At 37.2% G+C, this 21081-nt stretch overlaps 1 protein-coding gene across 1 annotated transcript in view; it reads right to left on the bottom strand.

Moving 5' to 3' along the window:
* Positions 1-3682: 3682 nt before the first annotated feature.
* FAR2 (fatty acyl-CoA reductase 2) overlaps positions 3683-21081 on the bottom strand; it is an 86961-nt gene continuing 69562 nt past the window's right edge. Inside the window, exons 8-11 of the mRNA XM_049884848.1 lie at positions 15239-15410; positions 10545-10674; positions 4785-4912; positions 3683-3845 (exon numbers count right to left, since the gene is read on the bottom strand). Of these exons, the coding sequence (XP_049740805.1) occupies positions 3683-3845; positions 4785-4912; positions 10545-10674; positions 15239-15410 (593 nt within the window). The remainder of the gene's footprint in view (positions 3846-4784; positions 4913-10544; positions 10675-15238; positions 15411-21081) is intronic.

The raw sequence follows: 21081 nt of genomic DNA, 5'->3' as shown, positions 1-21081 counted from the left end.
GAAAAGCTTAACTCAGAGTAAGTAGTTGTCACAATTAAAAAATTACTTCTAATTTTCAGCTTAGATAATTATTATCACACTTTTTTCATAAACATTTTATGATAGCACCCAATTTTTATAAAAATAACTAGTGCAAACAAAGTTTGCAATCTTTAATATAAACTTTGGGATTCAGAAAGGAATGACTAAGATTTCACTTTTTAATGGTGTAGGTAGGGATATATTATGCATTGCCTTTTTATATCTTGGGTTGGTGATTGAAATATAAAATAAATTTATATGCAATTCTTGAACTTTAAGAGTTTACACTTGAGTTCAAGATGCATATTTTTGGTTATTTAAAAATTACTTAAATCTGGGCCTTTAGGACATTTAAAATCACAGAATGCTCTTTAGTATGTAAGCTCTTTTTGTTTTCAGCTCTAGCAAACATTCAGTAAACCAAGTTGAGTAACCCTTTATTCAACATTGTCAAAATAGATCACTGTTTCTTCACTATTTTATGGTGTAATTCCTGGATGAATCCCCAAGTATTAAAAAAAAAAAAAATTACTGATGATATAATCAATGTATAATTTCTTCCCCCCCTTTCTGAAGTATTTCTTTAGTAATGAAGTCATTTGCATCAATTTAGAAACAGACTCAGCAACTGGTTACTTTCATTTTTATGTTCATCCTGGGATATCACACTATTTGGATGTTGGTCCCTTCATACTAGACAAATCTTTTTACCTTGAGATTCTAAATGAGTTGTTTAAATGAGGTGTAACTGGAGGAGGTAATGTTAAGTGAGTGTAAAATTGTGAAAAATATTTTTTCTGAGTTATGTGTCTATCTACCTCAACCTTTTCTAGTATTAATGGCCTCAGGCACTGACAGTCTTCACCTCTGTTTGATACTGCCTCAGGTATCCTATGTGTGGAGAATATGGGAATTACCAAAATTTCTTTTAAAATATAGGGACCTTTGGTTTGTTCAGAGCCCTGGTGCTGCAGTGGTTAAGAGATCAGCTGCTAACTAGAGTCGGCAGTTCAAATCCACCAGCCACTCCTTGGAAACTCTGTGGGGGAGTTCTGCTCTGTCTTACAGGGTCGTTATGAGTTACAATTGACTCGACGGCAGTGGTTTTTTTTTGTTTGTCCTTTCCATCCTCTTACTTCCAAAAGTAGAAGGTTTTTTCCCATTACTCTGTATATATTAGGCACTTACGTAATTGTTAATTGATATTGATGTGAAATAATTGTATAATAGGCATTTTCTTACAGATACCTATTTTAACTGATCCTCAACAAGAGAACTTCATTTGTATCATTTATCTGATGTCACAGATAGAACATGCTTCAGCATGTAAATCTAACCCTATTAATGGTGTCAGAATAAGTGAAGCAATTATGTACCTATGTGTTAGACTTATATTCATCTAATAGTTATTATTCCTGTGTTTTGATTTGGTTGAAAGCATTCTTTGGAAGATTGTTTCCTTTCCTCCTGGGGTGTAGGAGTGGACGGGGGAATTGGTTGCATAATTAGCAGTTAAACAGAGACACTACACTAGCAAGGGAACATTTTTTTTTAACTCAAATTTTTTATTTAATGAAAAGTCAAAATGAGAATACTTGATCAATGAAGTTATTGAATTGCTGAAACACATAATAATCAAAAGATAGTGAGTTATTAAAGCTATTATGTCTTAACTATTATGTCTAATTCCAGTGAACTACATTTTGATTTCATACTTTTATCATGGCTGCCATGAGTCAGAATCTACTCGATGGCAACTAACAACAATAATAGTTTTTATCTTAATTGATGTGACTCAAAGTATGGGGTAGCCATCTGAACTAAAGATCACAGGATGCTTTGTTTTAGAGCAGAGTTGTCTACCCTGGAAAGTAGTTCTAGAACTTAGATGACATTGGGAAAGACATGGATGAGTCCAGAGAAATTCCCTCAAAATGTCCTTTGTGGAGCTCAGCAAAACCTCAGTCTTGGGCTAGACACTGCCCTTGAGACCTTGGACACTTCAACTACCTAAAAGTGTCTTTCTGAGTACCAACTACCAGTTATTCCAAAAAGTGAGCAGATATATGACTGCTGTTCTTTGTTAACATTTTATGCCTGTGTAATTTTCTAGTAGTGGTGTGGTATTGTCTAATAGTTGCTTAGATCCCACACATTGTATTTGAATAACATCCCATGTTTTCAATATGAAGAATGCTGCAAGCCTGCATGCACTCATCTTTCAACTATGAGTAAAGTTGGGATAACAGTTATATAAATAGTATATTATGAGTTTCAGACTATATATAGTTTTTGCAAATTAATTTGTTTAGATAATACATAAAATATGTTTTAAATAAAAAACAAAACAACTGTCCTCTAAACTTGCAATCACTTAGCAAAGTCTACCCTCTTTTCTGCCATACATTATACAGTTAACAAGGTGCAGTTGGAATGATTAAGATGGTAACTAGTAATTTCTCCAGTGATCATAGAAGTTATCTGCCCCATTTTTAGAAAAAAAGAAAAGTTTAAAATTTTATTTGAAATTCTTTCTTTAATGGCAAAGATCAGGGGAGTAGGTTTTTATGTGATTCTAGCTTAGGACACCTAACCCCACATTCACCTTGCTAAATGAGGCATAGGTGAAATAAGCTTAATTATCAAGGGTTTGGGGACTTCAATGAATCCGAAGGAAACTCGCATGAGAAGGTTATCAGTAGCTGGTGATTAAAAGATGTAGAAATAATAGTTGTCAAGCTCAAAATATGAGATAATAGATTTTTGCAGATGCAAATATACTTGAGCCCTTGTTCTATACATAACTATTTATACCTCTTGTTCCTTTTTAGGTTTAAGAAGTGGGTATAGTTGAGAAACGGCTCTTGGGTGGTGCGAATGGTTTGCTCTGGGCTATTAACTGGAAGGTTGGCAGTTTGAATCCACCCAGTGGTGCCATGGAAGAAAGGCCTGGCAATCTGTTTCAGTAAGACTACAGCCAAAACCCCTTGGAGTACGGTTCTACTCTAAAGCACATGGAGTCGCAATGAGTAGGAATTGACTTCATGGCAATTTGTTTTATAGTTGAGAAAAATGTTAAATGTGAACCCATTTTTCTGATTCTCCCACCTCTAAACCAGGATTCCAGGTATAACATGGAAAGGAAGGAGAGACTTTTCAGTGGGGAATTATTTCTCTTACAGCATTTTTGAGGAAGTTGAGACCATTCTTCCTTTATTCATCTTGATTTTAAACCTTTCTACTGTGTATCCCAGAACATTTCTAAGGTCAGTACTGCTTTCTTTCACATTTTTCAGCTTCTATGATGTGTTTTTCCGTGTTTACTGGGTTGAGTTAATTCTTTCTAGGAGAAAAGAAAGGCTAAATACAGAAAGGTCAGGGTACTTTGGTATTTTATATGCAAGAACATCGAATGTTAGGAAACAATCAGGAAATATTTTTTTAAAAAAATATGTATGATTATAGGTTAGGATATGACTTTCCCTCTCTCACTGAAGTGAGAAGAATGTATAGGTAAGACCCATGGGTGAATACATGTCAGCACATTTGACAGGTAGTAAGTTGGGGCATGTTTCTTGTTACTTCCTAATCTTGAGAACCACATTTTGCTGTTTTAGAGGTATCTGAGAGGTTCCAGGTAAAAGGTGATTGCTGAATGTTCTTAGGCCTTGAGTGTGCTGGATGCCCTAAAGTAGGATAGGAATTTATAACAGAAGCTCACAATGAAGAACCAGACATTCCGAGCCATCTGAGATCTTGCAACGAGAAGGCGCCAGACGATGAGGAAGAGGGCGGTATTAAAGAGGTAGCGAATATTTCGGAGCCTGGGGGACAGATATACATAATCGGTGTTAAAACAGCACCAAACACTCAACCATGTTTTCCGAAGCATAAATGTGTCCCTCTTGGCTATGACCAGCAAATAGTTATTAAGTGCTCACAGATTTTTTTTTTTCCACAGATAGGTGGTATGACTGATAGCCCAGTGATGATATTTTCTTGGTTTTTATCTTTTATTTGCACACCATTCTTGCTGAATAATTAGATTTCCACAGCATTCCCTCAACTAGTTCCTCTTTCTCATACCACAAACATGTTCAGCATAATCTTTCTTAAATGTACTTTGATCGTATTATCATATCACAAATTTTCACTGGTTCTTTTTCATTAAAAGGTAAGTCTGTAGCTTATTACTGAAGGTTCTACCCTATCAATTTGCAATCTAAATTTTCATGTTATATTCTAGGTAATACAAATCCTTCGCTTCTGCCAGAAATACATCACGCTGGTATAATTCTTTTTCCCTCAGAGATTATTGAGTGAAAGAAAAGGAAGTTGAAGAAATTGAACAGTGGTTAAGTGATTTGCCCAGCTTAAATCACAGAATTAGATCTGCTGCTTAGCTAGGTATTCTTTCTGTATCACATTATGATAAGGTGTGCTAGAAGAAACAGAAAACTTGGGTTCAAGTCCTGACTCTTGTACTTCCTACATGTTACCATAAACAAGTTATTTACCTCCTTTGAACCTAAATACTTCTTTTGTAAAAATGGGATAACAAAAAATTATAATATCTGCCTCCTAGGGATGTAGTGAAGACTAAATGAAATGGTATATAACAGGGCATAGTCCAGAGCACAGGACCTGTAATATAGTAATGCTCAGGAAATGTGATTTCCACTCCTCCGCTACCCAGATTTCATGCCTTGTATAAAATCAGGTCCATAGTAGGTGCTCAATAAATATTAACTGACTGTGCTTACCTTTTAAAGTGTTGCCTTGCTTCTGGGATCCCAGCCATGTCCTCTTTCAGTAAGTATATCTTAACTCCTAAAACATAATTTTCAATATATTCTATCCAGTTCAACTGGCGCATGTCAAAGTTGAATACCTGAAAGGCAAGAAGAGATTACGATTACCAGAATCATTGGATGGTCACTTTGTCAAACTTGATAAGGTCTTCTTACATAAATGAGTGACATTCAGTTTGAGAGACTCAGGTTTGGACCCTTCAAAAGAAGAGATTATTTGAGCCGTTATTTTAAAATGCACCAACAGTATGGATGAGCACGTAAACAGGAATATTTTAACATGGACCAAGCAAATTCACTTGACATTTAGGAAGTCTTGTGAGGGAAATGTAAATGAACTGGTATTACTTAGGTGGAGAAAGCTTAAGAAATTACTTAGACTTGGGAGACTTCCTCAAATAAGGATTAATTTTAAAACAAATGATGGAGTAATGTGTTAGGGACAAATAGGTTATGCCTTTTTTCCCTGCCCTTAGCTCTTAAATTTTGTTGTTCTCTTGGCCTACTCTCCTTTCTAACATCACCACCTCACCATACATATTAGGATAACTTTTGAGAAGCAAAGCAGAATTTATATATAAAAGGCACAGAGTGACTGGAGGTAAAAGAAAAGAGATCCAAGGAGGGGAGAAGGAGAAGCAGATGACAGAGAGATGATTTATTTGAGGAGGAAAACTGTTGTAACATAGAGGATAGATACTGAAAGTGACAATAAAGGGGATTTTTTTTTTTTTGGCTGTGATTAAGAATGTGTTATCCTTTGGTGTGTTATTGAAAGGCCAGTGTAAAGATTTTAATTGCTTTCAATAGATTGTATTTCTGCCATAATTTCTTTGGAAATGATGTGTGCTGACATTGGATCATGAAGGAGCCTCACTTTATATGGGTTACAAATGGAGATAGGTTAGAGAGGCCTGATAGTTCATCTTTGAGTCACCCACGCATCTTTTCAGAATCTCTGTAGAGCTTAACTGAGGAAAGAGAAGGAGAAAATGCACCTCAAATGTAATACGAAAATGCTTTTGCTTGAATATAAAGAACCTGGGGCAATAACAGTTGTTAAACACTGGAAAGAGTGTCAGCCAGATAGTGGTATCATCTTGAATATACTCAGAAGGTGCTTCCTGGAAGATTTGGGTATGATCCTGTTAAAATATAAAAAAAAAAAAAAAATTGCAGTAGAATCAGGCCTCACTTCACACAGTATAGATTTTTCCCCCCAGTGGATTTGGAGTGAATGGCCTGAAAAATGAACTTGCACTAGGCAAAAAAAAAAAAAATCCAAAATTTAATCATTCTTAGCAAGTGGAGTAATCACGGTTGTTTTGTTTTTTAAGTGCTTCAGTTCTCCTCATTGGACAATTTTCTCTCCCCTTGGGAATACAGCACTTCCAGATCACTTTTTTTGCTATTAAAGCCTGTTCTCAGTAGAGAGTCTCTCTCATGTACAATGAATGAGAGGTGACTGATTAGACTTAACTGATTAAGCTTCTGATGAGGTTTCAGCAGGAAGGAATTTAATCTTAGTAGTAAAAAAGACTTAAATGATGTTTCTAGAATAATGCCTGGCACAAAGTAGGCATTCAAAGAATATTTGCTGAAAACATGAATCTGTTAGAGAATTTCAGACAAATGAATTTTTGATATTAATTTTAAAAGCCAAAAATATTTTTGTTATTCAGCAATTTTTTCTTTTACTTGGTCTTTATATAATGTTTATAGGAATACAACCAAATTAAACTTTTTCTTTCCTCTTTTAAGACAGGTGAGGGAGGCTTAGATTGTACCAAATAAAAGGCATAAATTGTGAACAATAAGTACAAGCCAGTCACTACCAAAAGTAAAGCTTATTGACTTTAAAATAGCCACACTACTTTCTTCAAATCTCTTGTGTTTATTTCCTAACCTGCATCTTTCTTCCAGTATCTATGATTAGCTGTTTCCCCTTACCTAGGAAATACCAAACTTCTAAAGAATTTAATCGGGTTTGGCACTTTAATGATTTAGTAGTTTTCGTAAACAAAAAAAAAAAACCAAGCCATTGCCATCTATTCGATTCCGACTCATAGTGACCTGTAGGTCAGAGTAGAACTGCCTCATGGAGTTTCCAAGAAGCACCTGGTGGATTTGAACGGCCAACCATTTGGCTAGCAGCTGTAGCATTTCACCACTATGCCACCAGGCTTTCCAAGTATTCATAGTTTTCATACCAAAAAAAAAAAAAAACCAAGCCCAGTGCCGTCGAGTCGATTCCAACTCATGGTGACCCTATAGGACAGAGTAGAACTGCCCCATAGGGTTTCCAAGGAGTGCCTGGCGGATTTGAACTGCCGACCCTTTGGTTTGCAGCTGTAGCGCTTAACCACTACACCACCAGGGTCATAGGGCTACTTAATTCTACCTCTGGTATTTTTTATACAAATAAATTATATATTAATCAGAGAAAAACATCTTCTACCTGGAAAGGGATCTTGGATAGAAAGTAGCTCAGTTATTCCCATTCCTATTTAACATTCTTAGGATTTAATAAACATTTGTTTAATGAATGACCCCTTTGCTGATTGGCTATCCTAATTGTTTTTATGTTCTCCTCTCAGCTTACATGGAGGAACATGAAAGAAATGATTCCCCAAAAGTTGTTACTGTGAGAAACTTCCTGGAAGATGGCGGCATGAGCAGTTTCATGCCCCCACCTTCCCACATCATCACCAAGGAAAATAACCAGAAATTGGTAGACCTAACTCTATAAGAATTCTGAAAAGCAATCAGAAGATTGTAGCAACTAAGCAAATGCTGAATAATAATAATAAAAAAAAAAAGAACTTTTAATTGGTAGGAAAATTTTTATTTTCTAATGCCTGCACCCCTGCCCTCACTGTAGCTTGGTGGCATTGGCAGTGGCAGCAGCTGACTGTGAACCATGTTCTCAGAGGATGAGCCTGATCTCTGTCTCTGGAGTGAGCAAAGTAGACTTTGCTAGGGGATTATGATGGATGTCTGTTCTGATCTATCTGGGGCTACATGAAGGACTGAAGGAAGTGGGGCACTCCCATTAATTTGTCCTGCCTTGAAGCACCCACAGGGTAGGTGGGGGCAGCAAGCAACACCTAAAGGCTGTGACTGCCCACAGCCACCTTGGACTAAATAGTGTGATATGAGTGTACAATTAACACCCAAGGGCTGAAGGAGAAGTTGGAGTGAGAGTTTCTTTCAGAAATTAGTGCTTTCAAAATCATCAAGTATACAGGGGAATTGAGAAGGCCACGTGTGTGTGCTTATGGTAAAACATGTGCAGCAAATACCTAAGACTAAGTTTTTCACCTTGGCTTGATCATTAACTGTACTTGAGGCAAGCCTAATTATTGAAGGAGAGCCCAAGCACAGAGCCAAGTTGCAAAGATGGGCAGAGGTGTTTCTGTTTTCCCCTCTCCTGGAGTACAAGAACATTGTTTTTGAAACACTAGCTGGGTACATACTGGGAATTAGAGTCTTCAGTGTCCACACAGGAGGGCACTCATTGCAAAAATAGTATGGGGAGGTCACTGAGCAGACAAACTACTACAGCCTTCTGCAATTAAAAAAACAAAATTCTAAACCCTGGGGAAGAGGAAGAATCTGAGTTTCAGAGCTAACATGTTATATCCAAATGGCTGTGTTTCAACAAAAAATAAGACATACAAATAAACAGGAAAGACATTCCATTAAAAAGAACAAAATGAACTGTCAGAAACCATTCCTATGGAAGCACAGATACTGGAAAGACTACAAGACTTCAAAACAACAGTGTTGAATATTATCAATATCAATAAAGATATAAAAAGGAGTCAAACAGAATTACTGATGCTGAAAATAAAAACAAACGAAACATTCACTGGGGGATGCAATAGCAGATTTGAACTGTGAGAACAAAAAATTAGAGAACTAGGAGATTAGAAATTAAAACGATCGGATCTAAGAAGCAAAAAAAAAAAATGAAAAGGAAACAGTGCTTAAAGGAATTGTGGAACATCATCAACCAAACCAGCAATACACATTACAGGAGTTCTAGAAGGGAGAAAAGAAAGGGCCAGAATATTTGAAAAAATAATGGCAGAAAACTCTCCAGATTTGAGGAAGAACATGAATCTACATATCCAAGGAGCCCAATAAGCTCCAAGTAGGATAAAACCAAAGAGAACTACCCCAAAACACTTTGTAATCAATCTCTCAAAAACCTAAGATGATGATTGAATCCTGCAAGCAGCAAGAGAGAAGCAAATCACATACAAGGAATCTTCAATAAGATCAAGTGCCAATTTCTCCTCAGAAATCTTGGAGGCCAGAATGCAGTGGGATAATATATTTAAAGTGCTGAAAGAAAACTATCAACCCCAAATTCTATATCCAGAAATTCTATATTTGACTTATAAAAATGAGGGTGAAATTAAGATATCCCCATGTAATCAAAAACTGAAGGAGTTTGTTATGACTATACTTGGTATATAAAAAATGTTAATGGGAGTCCTTCAGACTGAAAGGACACTCAACAGTGACTCAAAGACATACATAGAAAAAATCTTTGATAAAGGTAATTTCATGGACAAATACAATGGCTAATTTCATGGTATTTTTGGTTTGTAAATCTGGTGGTTATGTCTTGCATGATTTAAAATGACAAATGCATAAAAAAATTATAAATCTATGTTATTAGACACTAATTTATAAAGTACAGCCAGGATGCTCCTTAGAAGCAAGGATGGCAAGATTACATCTCACATACCTTGGACATGTTATCAGGAGAGATCAGTCCCTGGAGAAGGACATCATGCTTGGTAGAGTAGAGGATCAGCAAAAAAGAGGAAGACCCTCACTCAACAAGTTGGATTGACACAGTGGACTCAAGCATAACAATGATTGGGAGGGTGGCACGGGACTAGGCAGTGTTTTGTTCCGTCGTACATAGCGTTGCTATGAGTTGGAACTAACTTGATGGCCCCTAACAACAACAGTTTATAAGATGTAACTTATGATAACATTAACAAAGATTTTGGGGCTTATCCTCTGCGACTTGCAAGAGGCTAGTGTAAAAAAGCAAATGGTACTAATGCTAAGTAAGTAACAGGAAGGCCTGTCTTGAGAAATAAAAGTCCGAGTTGTTTAAGAGAAACTGTTTTAGGGAGGAAGACTGAAGATGCTAGAGAGGGCAGTACTGATGGGAGGAGATCTTGAATGGGATACAGTATGCAAGTTTAAGGTGTTAGCTTGAAAAGATGAGAAGGAGAGAAATGTAGCTGTGGAGATGCAGAACATTTTGATTAGACAAAGATAGTAGATGAGAGCGTTTATGAGTAATAAAATCACTTTTCATTGAAGTTACATGCTGTGGAGGGTAGGAGAAAAACAGGTACTGAGGATTGAAAAGGTGCCAGCTACTGAGGGGTGAACAAGGGAATGAAGATTAAACACTTGACTGCAGAACAGCACTAAGCATCTAACCAAAGTCCAATAACCTGGGTCTCTTACCTATGTTAAACTTGTCTTCCTGCAATTGTGTTGATAACATTGACTTATTTTCTTAGCAAAAAAAAAAAAAAAACAATTTTTTCTGTGTGTATAACCTTATGTATAATACGTGTATATAAAACTTGTTTTATTCATGAGCTTCCCAGGTTAAATAACTCTAATTCCACATGTGTAAGGTTTTCCTGTTGTTTCAGTCAGTGCTGTACTTACTTTCTGATCTTGAGGACTCAGCTTGAACATCAGCATTTCTGTATTGTATGTGCTCCATTCCCAACTCCGGTTGAGGAAATACTCCAGCATGGAAATGGTTCTTAAAATTCGATTCATGAGCTTTGTCATCCTGAGGTAAACATCAGAAAAGAGCAAATCTCAACAGCACCACAGCTACCTGCTTCCCTGTTAACTCTGTAGACTTTTATGACAAATTATTTTTAGAATATAAAAAGTTATCCCTCTCCCCTTTCCCCCAGCCCCCATTAAAACTCTCATTTTTCTTCCACATAAACTCTGTTGAATGGAGGAAAAGAGAGAAATCTAATTTGAAGTTTGTTCTCTCAGGCATTTTAATACCACCCTTCCTCTTTTTTTTCCCATCATCTCTTTCTCAAAGAGTAACAGCTATTTTAAAACTGAGTCAACTGTCCACCCTTAATGACATTCTTTGAATTCAGAAGTAAAGAAATAGAAAAGTTATTTTTCTCCCTCATTCTATGTTACTGAATTAAAAAAAAGCGTCCCAGATCTTGGTATATAACTTCTGGGCATAAGTATTGACTCTATTAGGTATGGTCTTCAAATATAATGCAGCTGTAAGGGGAAAAGAACTTGTTGGTAACATACTCTATGTTAGGCACAGTGCTGATACTTTAAAAAGTCATTATCTCTGCTAATTCTTATAACAGTCCTTTTAGGTAGATATTTATCTGCATTTTTATGAATGGGTAAAGTGAGCTTACCATAGATTAAGTGTCTTAGATCATATAATAAGTGGCAAAATAAAAATTCCAACCGAGTTTAGACTGGCCTCAGGCCACTGCTTTTGTGATGTCACCACCGTATACCCCATTACTTAAAAGGGACCACCACCTCATTCAATCCTGTGGTCAGAACTTGGATCTGCTCTACTGTGTGAGCCTCCCAATTTGACGATTTCTAAAAAAACTTTCAAGTATGCAATCTGATTTGATTTGTGAGGTAATCAGGATTTATATTATCTCCATTAAGTAATATGCTCAAGGCCACAGAGCCAATGCTCAAACCCAAGTCTTCTAACTACAAATCTCCTTTGGCCTATGTTGTTAGGTGCCATCGAGTCGACTCCAACTCATAGCGACCCCTTGTGACAGAGTAGAACTTCTCCATAGAGTTTTCTAGGCTGTAAACTTTGCGGGAGTACATTGCCTGATCTTTCCTCCTGAGGAGTTGGTGAGTGGGTTTGAACTGCCAACCTTTTGATTAGCAGCTGAGTATTTAACCCTTGCGCTACCAGGGCTCCTTTGCCTTTGGGGTATTTGATTTTTATCTCTTAGCTAATTAAGGGAGTCATGGTAGTAGTGATTATGTAGTCCGACCCAGTCATGACAACGATGCTGTTCTGGGGATTTGATCTTAATTCTGGTCAAATTCTAATGCCCATATACCTAATGACTAATGAGGTTCTCTCACTATATAAGAAGATTTCTTACAGAGGAGAAGGTAATTATCATTGTCCCTTATACTAGCATTATAATAGTGTTTCACTTAGCTAATATTATCTAACATCTTTATCCATTCCACAATTCTGATGCAGTTGATGTGATCGCACACGGATTTATCTGTTTTTTAATTGTAAAGGTATTTGTCCATTGTATATGTAATACTATAGGAGCATAGTGGTTATTTTTTAGGAGAAAATGTAGAATATATTACTCATGTAGAGAAGGTCTCAATGCAAAAGCTATAAAGAAAAGGTGATTCATTTTACTACATAAAAATGTAAAACTTTAGTAATAATAGCTACTATTTGAGTGATTACTATAAGCACTCTTATGTCTTACTCTATAAAGTAGGTATGATTCCTGTTCCCTTTTTACAGATGAGGAAGTTGGGAATTAAAGTGGTTAAGATTTAGAGAGGCTAAGTAATTTAGGGCTCATATGTTTTTTTTTTTTTAATGTCTAAATCAAGGAGCGCTGATTGTGCAATGATCAAGCACTCATTTGCTAACTGAAAGCAAACCCATCAGCCATCCCACTAGAGAAAAGATTTGGCCATCTACTCCTGTAAAAATTGCTGCCTAGGAAATCCTATGGGGCAGTTCTACTCTGTCCTACTGGGTTGCTACAAGTCAGCATCCACCAGACGGTACACAACAACAACATGGCTAAATTGGTGAATCCAGGATTTAAATCCTGTAAGTCAGACTCCAAAGTCATACTCTCAAGCCCTACATTATATACATATATATGTCTTCTCTCGTATTACGCAAAACTTCATAATCAAAGCTAAAAGATAAGAAACAGACTTGGAAAACATATGCGAAATGTATGTTTACACACACAGTCATGAGTTCCTATATAGAAAAAGAAACAGAAAAGGGCAACTCACAGAGGAGAGAACTTTGAATATCTTAAACACATGGAAACCCAGCCTCTCTAGCAATCAGGGGAATGCAAATCAAAATATCAAAAAGATGCCGCTCTTTATCATTAGTTTGAGAATTCAGAAGTTTGCTTTTTGCGGAATATTACTGAGAGGGAAAACAGATTCGTACTTTGATGTAATGTTGACAGATCCATCCTTTAGGGCAACCCATCAGTAGTCACTACCTCCCTTCAACAATGCCCCCCTTCAGCATGCTACCTAGATGTTGCTGATAGGTGCAGTCGGGTCAGTTCCGACTCACAGCGACCCTATGTACAACAGAACAAAACACTGTCCAGTCCTGCACCATCCTCACAATCGTTATGCTTGAGCCCATGGATGCAGTCACTGTGTCAATCCACCTCGTTGAGGGTTTTCCTCTTTTTTGCTGACCCTCTACCAAGCATGATGTCCTTCTCCAGGCACTGATTCCTCCTGACAACGTGTACAAAGTATGTGAGACGTACTTCTAAGGAGCATTCTGGTTGTACTTCTTCCAAGACAGATTTGTTAGTTCTTTTAGCAGTCCATGGATTCAGTATTCTTTGTCAACACCACAATTCAAAGGTGTCAGTTCTTCGGTCTTCCTTATTCATTGTCCAGCTTTTCCATGCATATGAGGTGATTGAAAACACCATGGCTTGGGTCACGTGCACCTTAGTCTTCAAGGTGACATCTTTGCTTTTCAACTCTTCAGAGAGGTCTTTTGCAGCTGATTTGCCCAATGCAATGCGTCTTTTGATTTCTTGACTGCTGCTTCCATGGGTGTCGATTGTGGATCCAAGTAAAATGAAATCCTTGACAATGTCAGTCTTTCCTGTATTTATCATGGTGTTATTGGTCCAGTTTTGAGGATTTTTGTTTTCTTTATGTTGAGATGTAATCCATACCGAAGGCTGTGGTCTTTGATCTTCATCAGTAAGCGCTTTGAGTCCTCTTCACTTTCAGCAAGCAAGGTTGTATCATCTGCATAACGCACGTTGTTAATGAGTCTTCTTCCAGTGCTGATGCCCTGTTTTTCTTCATGTAGTCCAGCTTCTCAGATTATTTGCTCAGTATGCAGATTAGGTATGGTGAAAGGATACAACCTTGATGTACACCTTTCCTGACTTTAAACTACACAGTATCCCCTTGTTCTTTCCAAAACAACTGCCTCTGATCTATGTACAGGTACCTAGACATGGTGACACATTATAAAAAGATGCATGCACACAGATACTTCATCGTCTGTAATGGGAAAAAAAACACTGGAAAAATGACTTGGATTTTCATGGAACATTTTTGGTGAAAAAAAGTTGAAGAATATGTATGATTTCTTACACATTTCAGAGCAAAACTATACTATTCATATATTTATGGATATAATTGCATAGAAGATTACACACAAACATACCCAGGGAGGGAAATGATGTAGAAGGCTTTTAGGTTTTTCTCCCATAAAGATTATTTTTAAAATTCCTATCACAAAACAAACCATTTCCCACAAACATTAAAATTTAATTTCTCAAAAACAAAATGCATACACATTTTTATTTTGTTCCTTTCTCCTGTTTTTACTTTTCTACTTATGAAAATTTGTTCTCTAGTCAGGCCTTCTTCCAACCATGATATATTTTAAAGGGATTTCTGCCTACAGTGTTTGGTTTTCCTTCATTTTTCATGTTATTTAATAAGCCCCATACAAATACTTTTCTCCTAGCCAGTGTCCCCTTTTCACCTTGCTCAGGAAGAAACTGATAATTACTGAGTTATGAACTGTAAATAAGGTCTCTAAAAATGTGGATAAAATATATATACCCTGTACCCTCTAATTTCCTCACGCATCTCTAGGTGGCATTAAAACCAGTTAAGCACACTATAGCCTTGAGGCTCAGCTTTCTCCACATCCATCTGGCACTTCCTTTGAGACTAACTTCTTCCTGACGTCTGTTTCCTAATGTGTGAAACTGGAATGATAATGATATCTCCTCTGAGTATTTGTGAGAATGAAAAGAAGATCACCATGCACGTAAAGCTCCTAGCTCCACATGTGTTATTCCAGTGACAGAGCCTCAATTGCTTTTCTTTTTTAGATCATCAAGGTTCTTAATACTTAACTTCCTTTGTTATGGCAAGATGGGAGTCCTTTGTGGCTCTCACTACTACCATTTTTGTTATTTCAAAACTTTATATATCAGATTCAGTTGTCTCCTTTGATCCCCAGCTGAAGAGAGGACTATGGAGTTTGAGGCCCTAATCTCCCAAGCAATGACACTCTCAAAGCCATTGACCCAGCTTCTCACCTGGGTTTCCTTCCTGTGAGCCTCAGATAGAAGTCATAGATGATGGCTGGGGCCCAGTGGCTGACTGCATTCCAGTATTTGATTGTGAAACGGTTGCTTGCGATCTCAACATGTGGCCGCCTGAAGGCTCTTTCAAATGGAATTTTTTCAAAGGTTGCTAAGATTTGTAATCCTGGGGGGGGGGTGGAACAGAGAAAGTGCTAAGTCTAGGAGCATATACACCTATCATGGTGGAAGGTATTGGCAATAAAGCAAAATAATAAGGCTAAGGATTTGCTGTGTAGAGTCAAGAATCAATTTCTAAGAACAGCATGAAGATTTTTATGCATGGCAAGTGATCATTGGCAAAATAGTACATTTGATTTTGTGAATGGGTAAGGAATGTGAATGATACACTTTAAAACAAAACCTTGGGGAAATCGTTTTACTCAGTGCAGTGGAGCACTGTACAAATTTAAATCCATCATTCAAGTCCAAGGTTATCTAATATATTCTGAAAGCTACAGGATAGAGCCTAAGGACCTTATTTCCTTGGTTGGATCATTCCTTGAGAACCATCAGGAAAATTTCTTAAGATTTTACTTAAACCTTTACTAAAGGTTTAAGTAAAAGAATATAAAAGACATGATTCCCTTGTGTTGGTTCAATTTAAATAACCACAGTCTTTTGCTGCGTTGGTTTTTCTACTTCTCTGGGAATATATATCAGACTTAATTTTCCAGTCTAGTCTCCATGTTTTTATTTCTTAATAATCTTTTACTTTTTATATTGTTACTTAGTTAAAACTTAATTGAAAACTTTTAATATATATTTGTAAACTCAGTAATTCTTTTTAAAGATTATTCACTTAAATTCAATTTTGATTTTATTTATGCAGGTTTTTAAAGAATATTTGTAAGCTCATTATTCAGTTATGAAGTTATCAGTTATGATGGTGGTATGACTGTTGTCATCCTTAAAGGATATTACCTAGAAATCTGTATAAAATATATATATATGTGCAAAAAGTTCTCAAGAGAGGTGGGGCCAAGATGGTGGAGTAGTCAGATGCTTCCTGTGGTCCCTCTTACAACAAAGACCCAAAAAGCCAAGTGAATCACTTATATATGACAAGCTAGGAGCCCTGAACATCGAAGGCAAAGTTGAGGAATTGGACTCAGTGGCAGGGGGAGGGAGAAACAGTTCAGAAGCAGCAAGGAGTTGCCAGACCTGACCTGGTGGGAACTGGCACCCCGCAGGCCAGTCCCACTGCCACAAGTGTGGTGAGGCAAGCAGTGGCATTCTGGACACGTTTTCTACATCGAGAGAGAACGAGCAGCGTAGAGTCTGCTCAATCCTCCAGAACAAGTGAGAACGGCCCTCAACTGGCAATAGAGAAGTACCTGCATTTAACCTACTGTGCGATTCCAAAAATACCCCTTCGGAAAAAAACCTTTCTCCCACTTATCTGCTCCCTTCTTGCTCTGCACTGTGTCTCAGCTGGCTGTATCCCCTGGGCTGGAAGAAGGACCCTGTGTTCGTCCTGAGCCATTCTCCCAGCCTTGGGTAAGGAACAAATTAATAAATGGGAAGAATAATCTTCTGGCTCCCCTAAGCCAGGAACTCAGGGAAGAATCAGCTCCTTTGCCTAGGCACAGGCATAAGGGGTCCACAGACTGAATGCCTTTTGCCCCTGCATAGACCTGTGTGGACCCATTTCAACAGCCTAGGCCCTCATTAGCCCAGTACAACAGGGTATATACCTGAAGTCTAACTTCAACTGTTTCAGCTACATGGTGGAGAGGCAAGTTCATGATATTTGACACCACTCTGCTATTAAGCAGTGTCCTTACCTACCCACATTGGGGCCTGAGGACTGGTGGCTCCATCCACAACACCTAGCCACCTGTAACAGGTCGAAGAATAAGTGGTGCCTCCCAGTCCTAAAACCAACAGCACTAGGTGTCCATGGTACGACTGCAAAACCCACCCACCTATGCGCTCTAGGGAACAGGGACATGCTTTCCTCACAGGCACTCAGGAACAGTTGTCAGACCTCTGCCTTGCTCAGCACGTGAGCCCCTACTGCAGCCAGATACCTGTGCCTACACCAACCACCCCGTTTGTCTAGGACTGTAGGTGAGGGCCTGCACCACACACTCGGTGACTGACTGTCTGGACACCTGAGCTGAATCCATGCAAGAAAAGCGAATGGACTGCTGGGCTCACATACCTAGTGATGGCTCTAGCCGCCTGGCAACAGGACATTAGAGCTTCAAAGGCGCCAATAATCAAACTAGCTCACTTGAGCAGCCTCTTTGGTTATATCAAAGCAAGACAAAACAAGCAGCCATAAAATAAACACAATAACTTATTGGTAGCTTGGAGACTACAGTCAGTATCAAATCACATAAAGAGGCAGACCATGATGGCTTTGGCAAGCCCTCAAAAGAAAGAATCAAGAAATTTTCTGGACGAAGAGAACTTCCTGGAATTATCAGAGGTAGGATACAAACGATTATTATACAGAACTCTTCAAGAGATCAGGCAAAATGCAGAACAAGCCAAGCAGTTCAAATGCAAAGTATTGGGGGAACTTAAGCAGTTTAGACAAGAGCATAATGACAAATTAAATAAGCTGCAAGAATCCATAGACAACAAACAGAAATTCAGAAGACTAACAATAAAATTTCAGATTCGATAATTCAATAGAAAGTCATAAGAGCAGAATTGAGGCAATGGAAGTCAGAATTAGATTGAAAATAAAGCACTTGGCACCAACATATTTGAAGAAAAATCAGATGAAAGAATTAAAGAAAATGAAAAAACCCTAAGAATCATGCAGGACTCTATCAGGAGTGACCTATGAGTGACCGGAGTACCAGAACAAGGGGGGGATAACAGAAAATAGAGAATTATTCAAGATTTGTTGGCAGGAAACTTCCTGGCATTGTGAAAGATGAGAAGATATCTATCCAAGATGGTCATTGAACCCCAGAGAAGGTATATCCCAAAAGAAAGTCACAAAGACATATTATAATCAAACTTGCCAAAACCAAAGATAGAGAATGTTAAGAGTGGCTAGCAATAAATGAAAAGTCACCTACAAAAGAGAGCCAATAAGACAGAGCCCTGACTACTCAGCAGAAGCCATGCAGGCAAGAAGGCAATGGGGTGACATGTATAAAGCCCTGAAGGAAAAAAAAACTGGCAGCCAAGAATTTCTAGCAAAACTGTCCCTCAAATATGATGGGAAAATTAGGACATTACCAGATAAAAAGAAGTTTAGGGAATTTGCAAAAACCAAACCAAAATTGCAAGAGTACTAAAGGGAGTCCTGTGGTTAGAAAGTCAATAACATCAGATAGCAACCCAAAACTAGAACACAAGATACAGCAACCAGATATCAACCTAGATAGGGAAACCACAAAAATAAAGCTAAAACACTCAAAACAGGGAAACAGAGATGTCATTATGTAAAAGAAAAACCAACCCAGTGCCGTTGAGTCGATTCCGAGTCATAGCGATTAAAACAAAAAAGAGGAACTAAAAAATGTAGTCATAGATCTTTCATATGGAGAGGAAGTCAAGGCAATATAAAGAAATAAAAGATTGGTTTAAACTTAGAAAAACAGAGGTAAATATTAAGGTAACTACAAAGAAAACTAACAAGCCTACACATCAAACTAAACAAGAAAAACAAAGACTCAGCAAATGCAAAATCAACAACAATGAAAAAGATGAAAAGAAAATACAGAAAAACAACTCAGCACAGAAAATTAAGTGGAAAAAGGAAATTCTCAACAATACACATGAAAAAAGACATCAAAATGACAGCACTAAACTCATAAAAAAAAAGTTTTTTTTTTTAAAACTCATACCTACCCATAATTACACTAAATGTAAATGGGCTAAATGCACCAATAAAAAGAGTGGCAAAATGGATTAAAAAAACATGATACATCTGTATGCTACCTACAAGAGACACACCTTAAAGACACAAAACTCAAAGGGTGGAAAAAATATATCAAGTAAACAACAATCAAAAAAGAGGAGTGGCAATATTGATTTCTGACAAAATAGACTTTAAAGTAAAATCCACCACAAAGGATAAAGAAAGACACTATATAATGATTAAAGGGTCAATACACCAGGAGGACATAACCATAATAAATATTTATGCAGCCAACAATAGGGCTCCAAAATACACAAAATAAACTCTAACAGCATTGAAAAGAGAGAGAGACAGCACTATAATAATAGTAGGAAACTTTGACACGACACTTTCGGTAAAGGACAGAACATCCAGAAAGAAGCTCTATAAAGACACAGAAGATCTAAATGCCACAATCAGCCAACTTGACCTCACAGACATATACAGAACACTCCACCCAGCAGCAGCCAAGTATACTTTCTTTTCCAACACACATGGAACATTCTCCGGAACGGACCACATATGAGGCCATAAAGCAAGCCTTAAAAGTATCCAAAACATCAAAATATTACAAAGCATCTTTTCTGGCCATAAAACCATAAAAGTAGAAATCAATAACCAAAAAAAAAAAAAAAAACAAGGAAAAATATCAAACACATGAAAACTGAATGACACCTTGCTCAGAAACTGTTGTGTTATTAATGAAATTAAGGACGGAATAAAGAAATTCATAGAATCATTGAAAATGAAAACACATCCTACCAGAGCCTTTGGGATACATCAAAAGCAGTGCTCAGAGGTCAATTTACAGGAATAAATTCACACATCCAAAAAGAAGAAAGCCCAAAATCAAAGAATTAACCCTACAACTTGAACAAATAAAAAAGAGCAGCAAAAGAAGCCTCGGGCACCAGAAGAAAACAAATAATAAAAATTAGAGCAGAATTAAATGAAATAGAAAATAGAAAAACAAAAGAGTTAACAAGACCAAAAGCTGGTTCTTTGAAAAGATCAGTAAAATCGATAAACCACTGGCCAAACTGACAAAAGAAAAACAGGAGGGAAAGCAAATATCTGGAATAAGAAATCAGATGGGTGATACCACAACAGACTCAACTGAAATTAAAAGAAGCATAACAAAATGCTATGAAAAATTGTACTCTAATAAATTTGAAAACCTAGAGGAAATGGACAAATTTCTAGGAACACACTACCTACCTAAACTAACACAAACAGAGGTAGAACAACTAAATAAACCTATAACAAAAGTGGAGATTGAAAGGTAATTAAAAAACTCCCAAGAAAAAGATTTCTGGGCCTGACAGCTTCACTGGAGATATCCACTAAGCTTTCAGAGCAGAGTTAACACCACTACTACTAAAGGTATTTCACAGCATAGAGAAAGATAGAATACTCCCAAACTCATTCTATGAAGCCAGCATATCCCTGATACCAAAACCAGGTAAAGACCACAAAAAAAAAATTACAGACCAATGTCCCTCAAGAACTTAGATGCAAAAATTCTCAAGAAAATTCTAGCCAATACAATTCAACAACGTATCAAAAAAATAATTCACCATGACCAAGTGGGATTCATACCAGGTATGCAGGGATGGTTCAACGTTAGAAAAACAATCAATGTAATCCATCACATAAATAAAGCAAAAGAAAAAGAATCACATGATCTCATCAACTGATGCAGAAAAGGCATTTGACAAAGTCCAACATCCATTCAGGATAAAAAACTCTCAGCAAAATAAGAATAGAAGGGAAAGTAGGGAAGAAGTAAAAGTATCTCTATTTACAGATGATATGATCTCATACACAGAAAGCCCTAAAGAATCCACAAGAAAACTACTGGAACTAATAAAAGATTTCAGCAAAGTACCAGAATACAAGATAAACATACAAAAATCAGTTGGATTCCTCT

The sequence above is a fragment of the Elephas maximus genome, chromosome 4, assembly GCF_024166365.1.
Source record: "Elephas maximus indicus isolate mEleMax1 chromosome 4, mEleMax1 primary haplotype, whole genome shotgun sequence".
Classification (NCBI taxonomy): domain Eukaryota; kingdom Metazoa; phylum Chordata; class Mammalia; order Proboscidea; family Elephantidae; genus Elephas; species Elephas maximus.
This window is presented reverse-complemented; position numbering and strand designations above follow the sequence as displayed.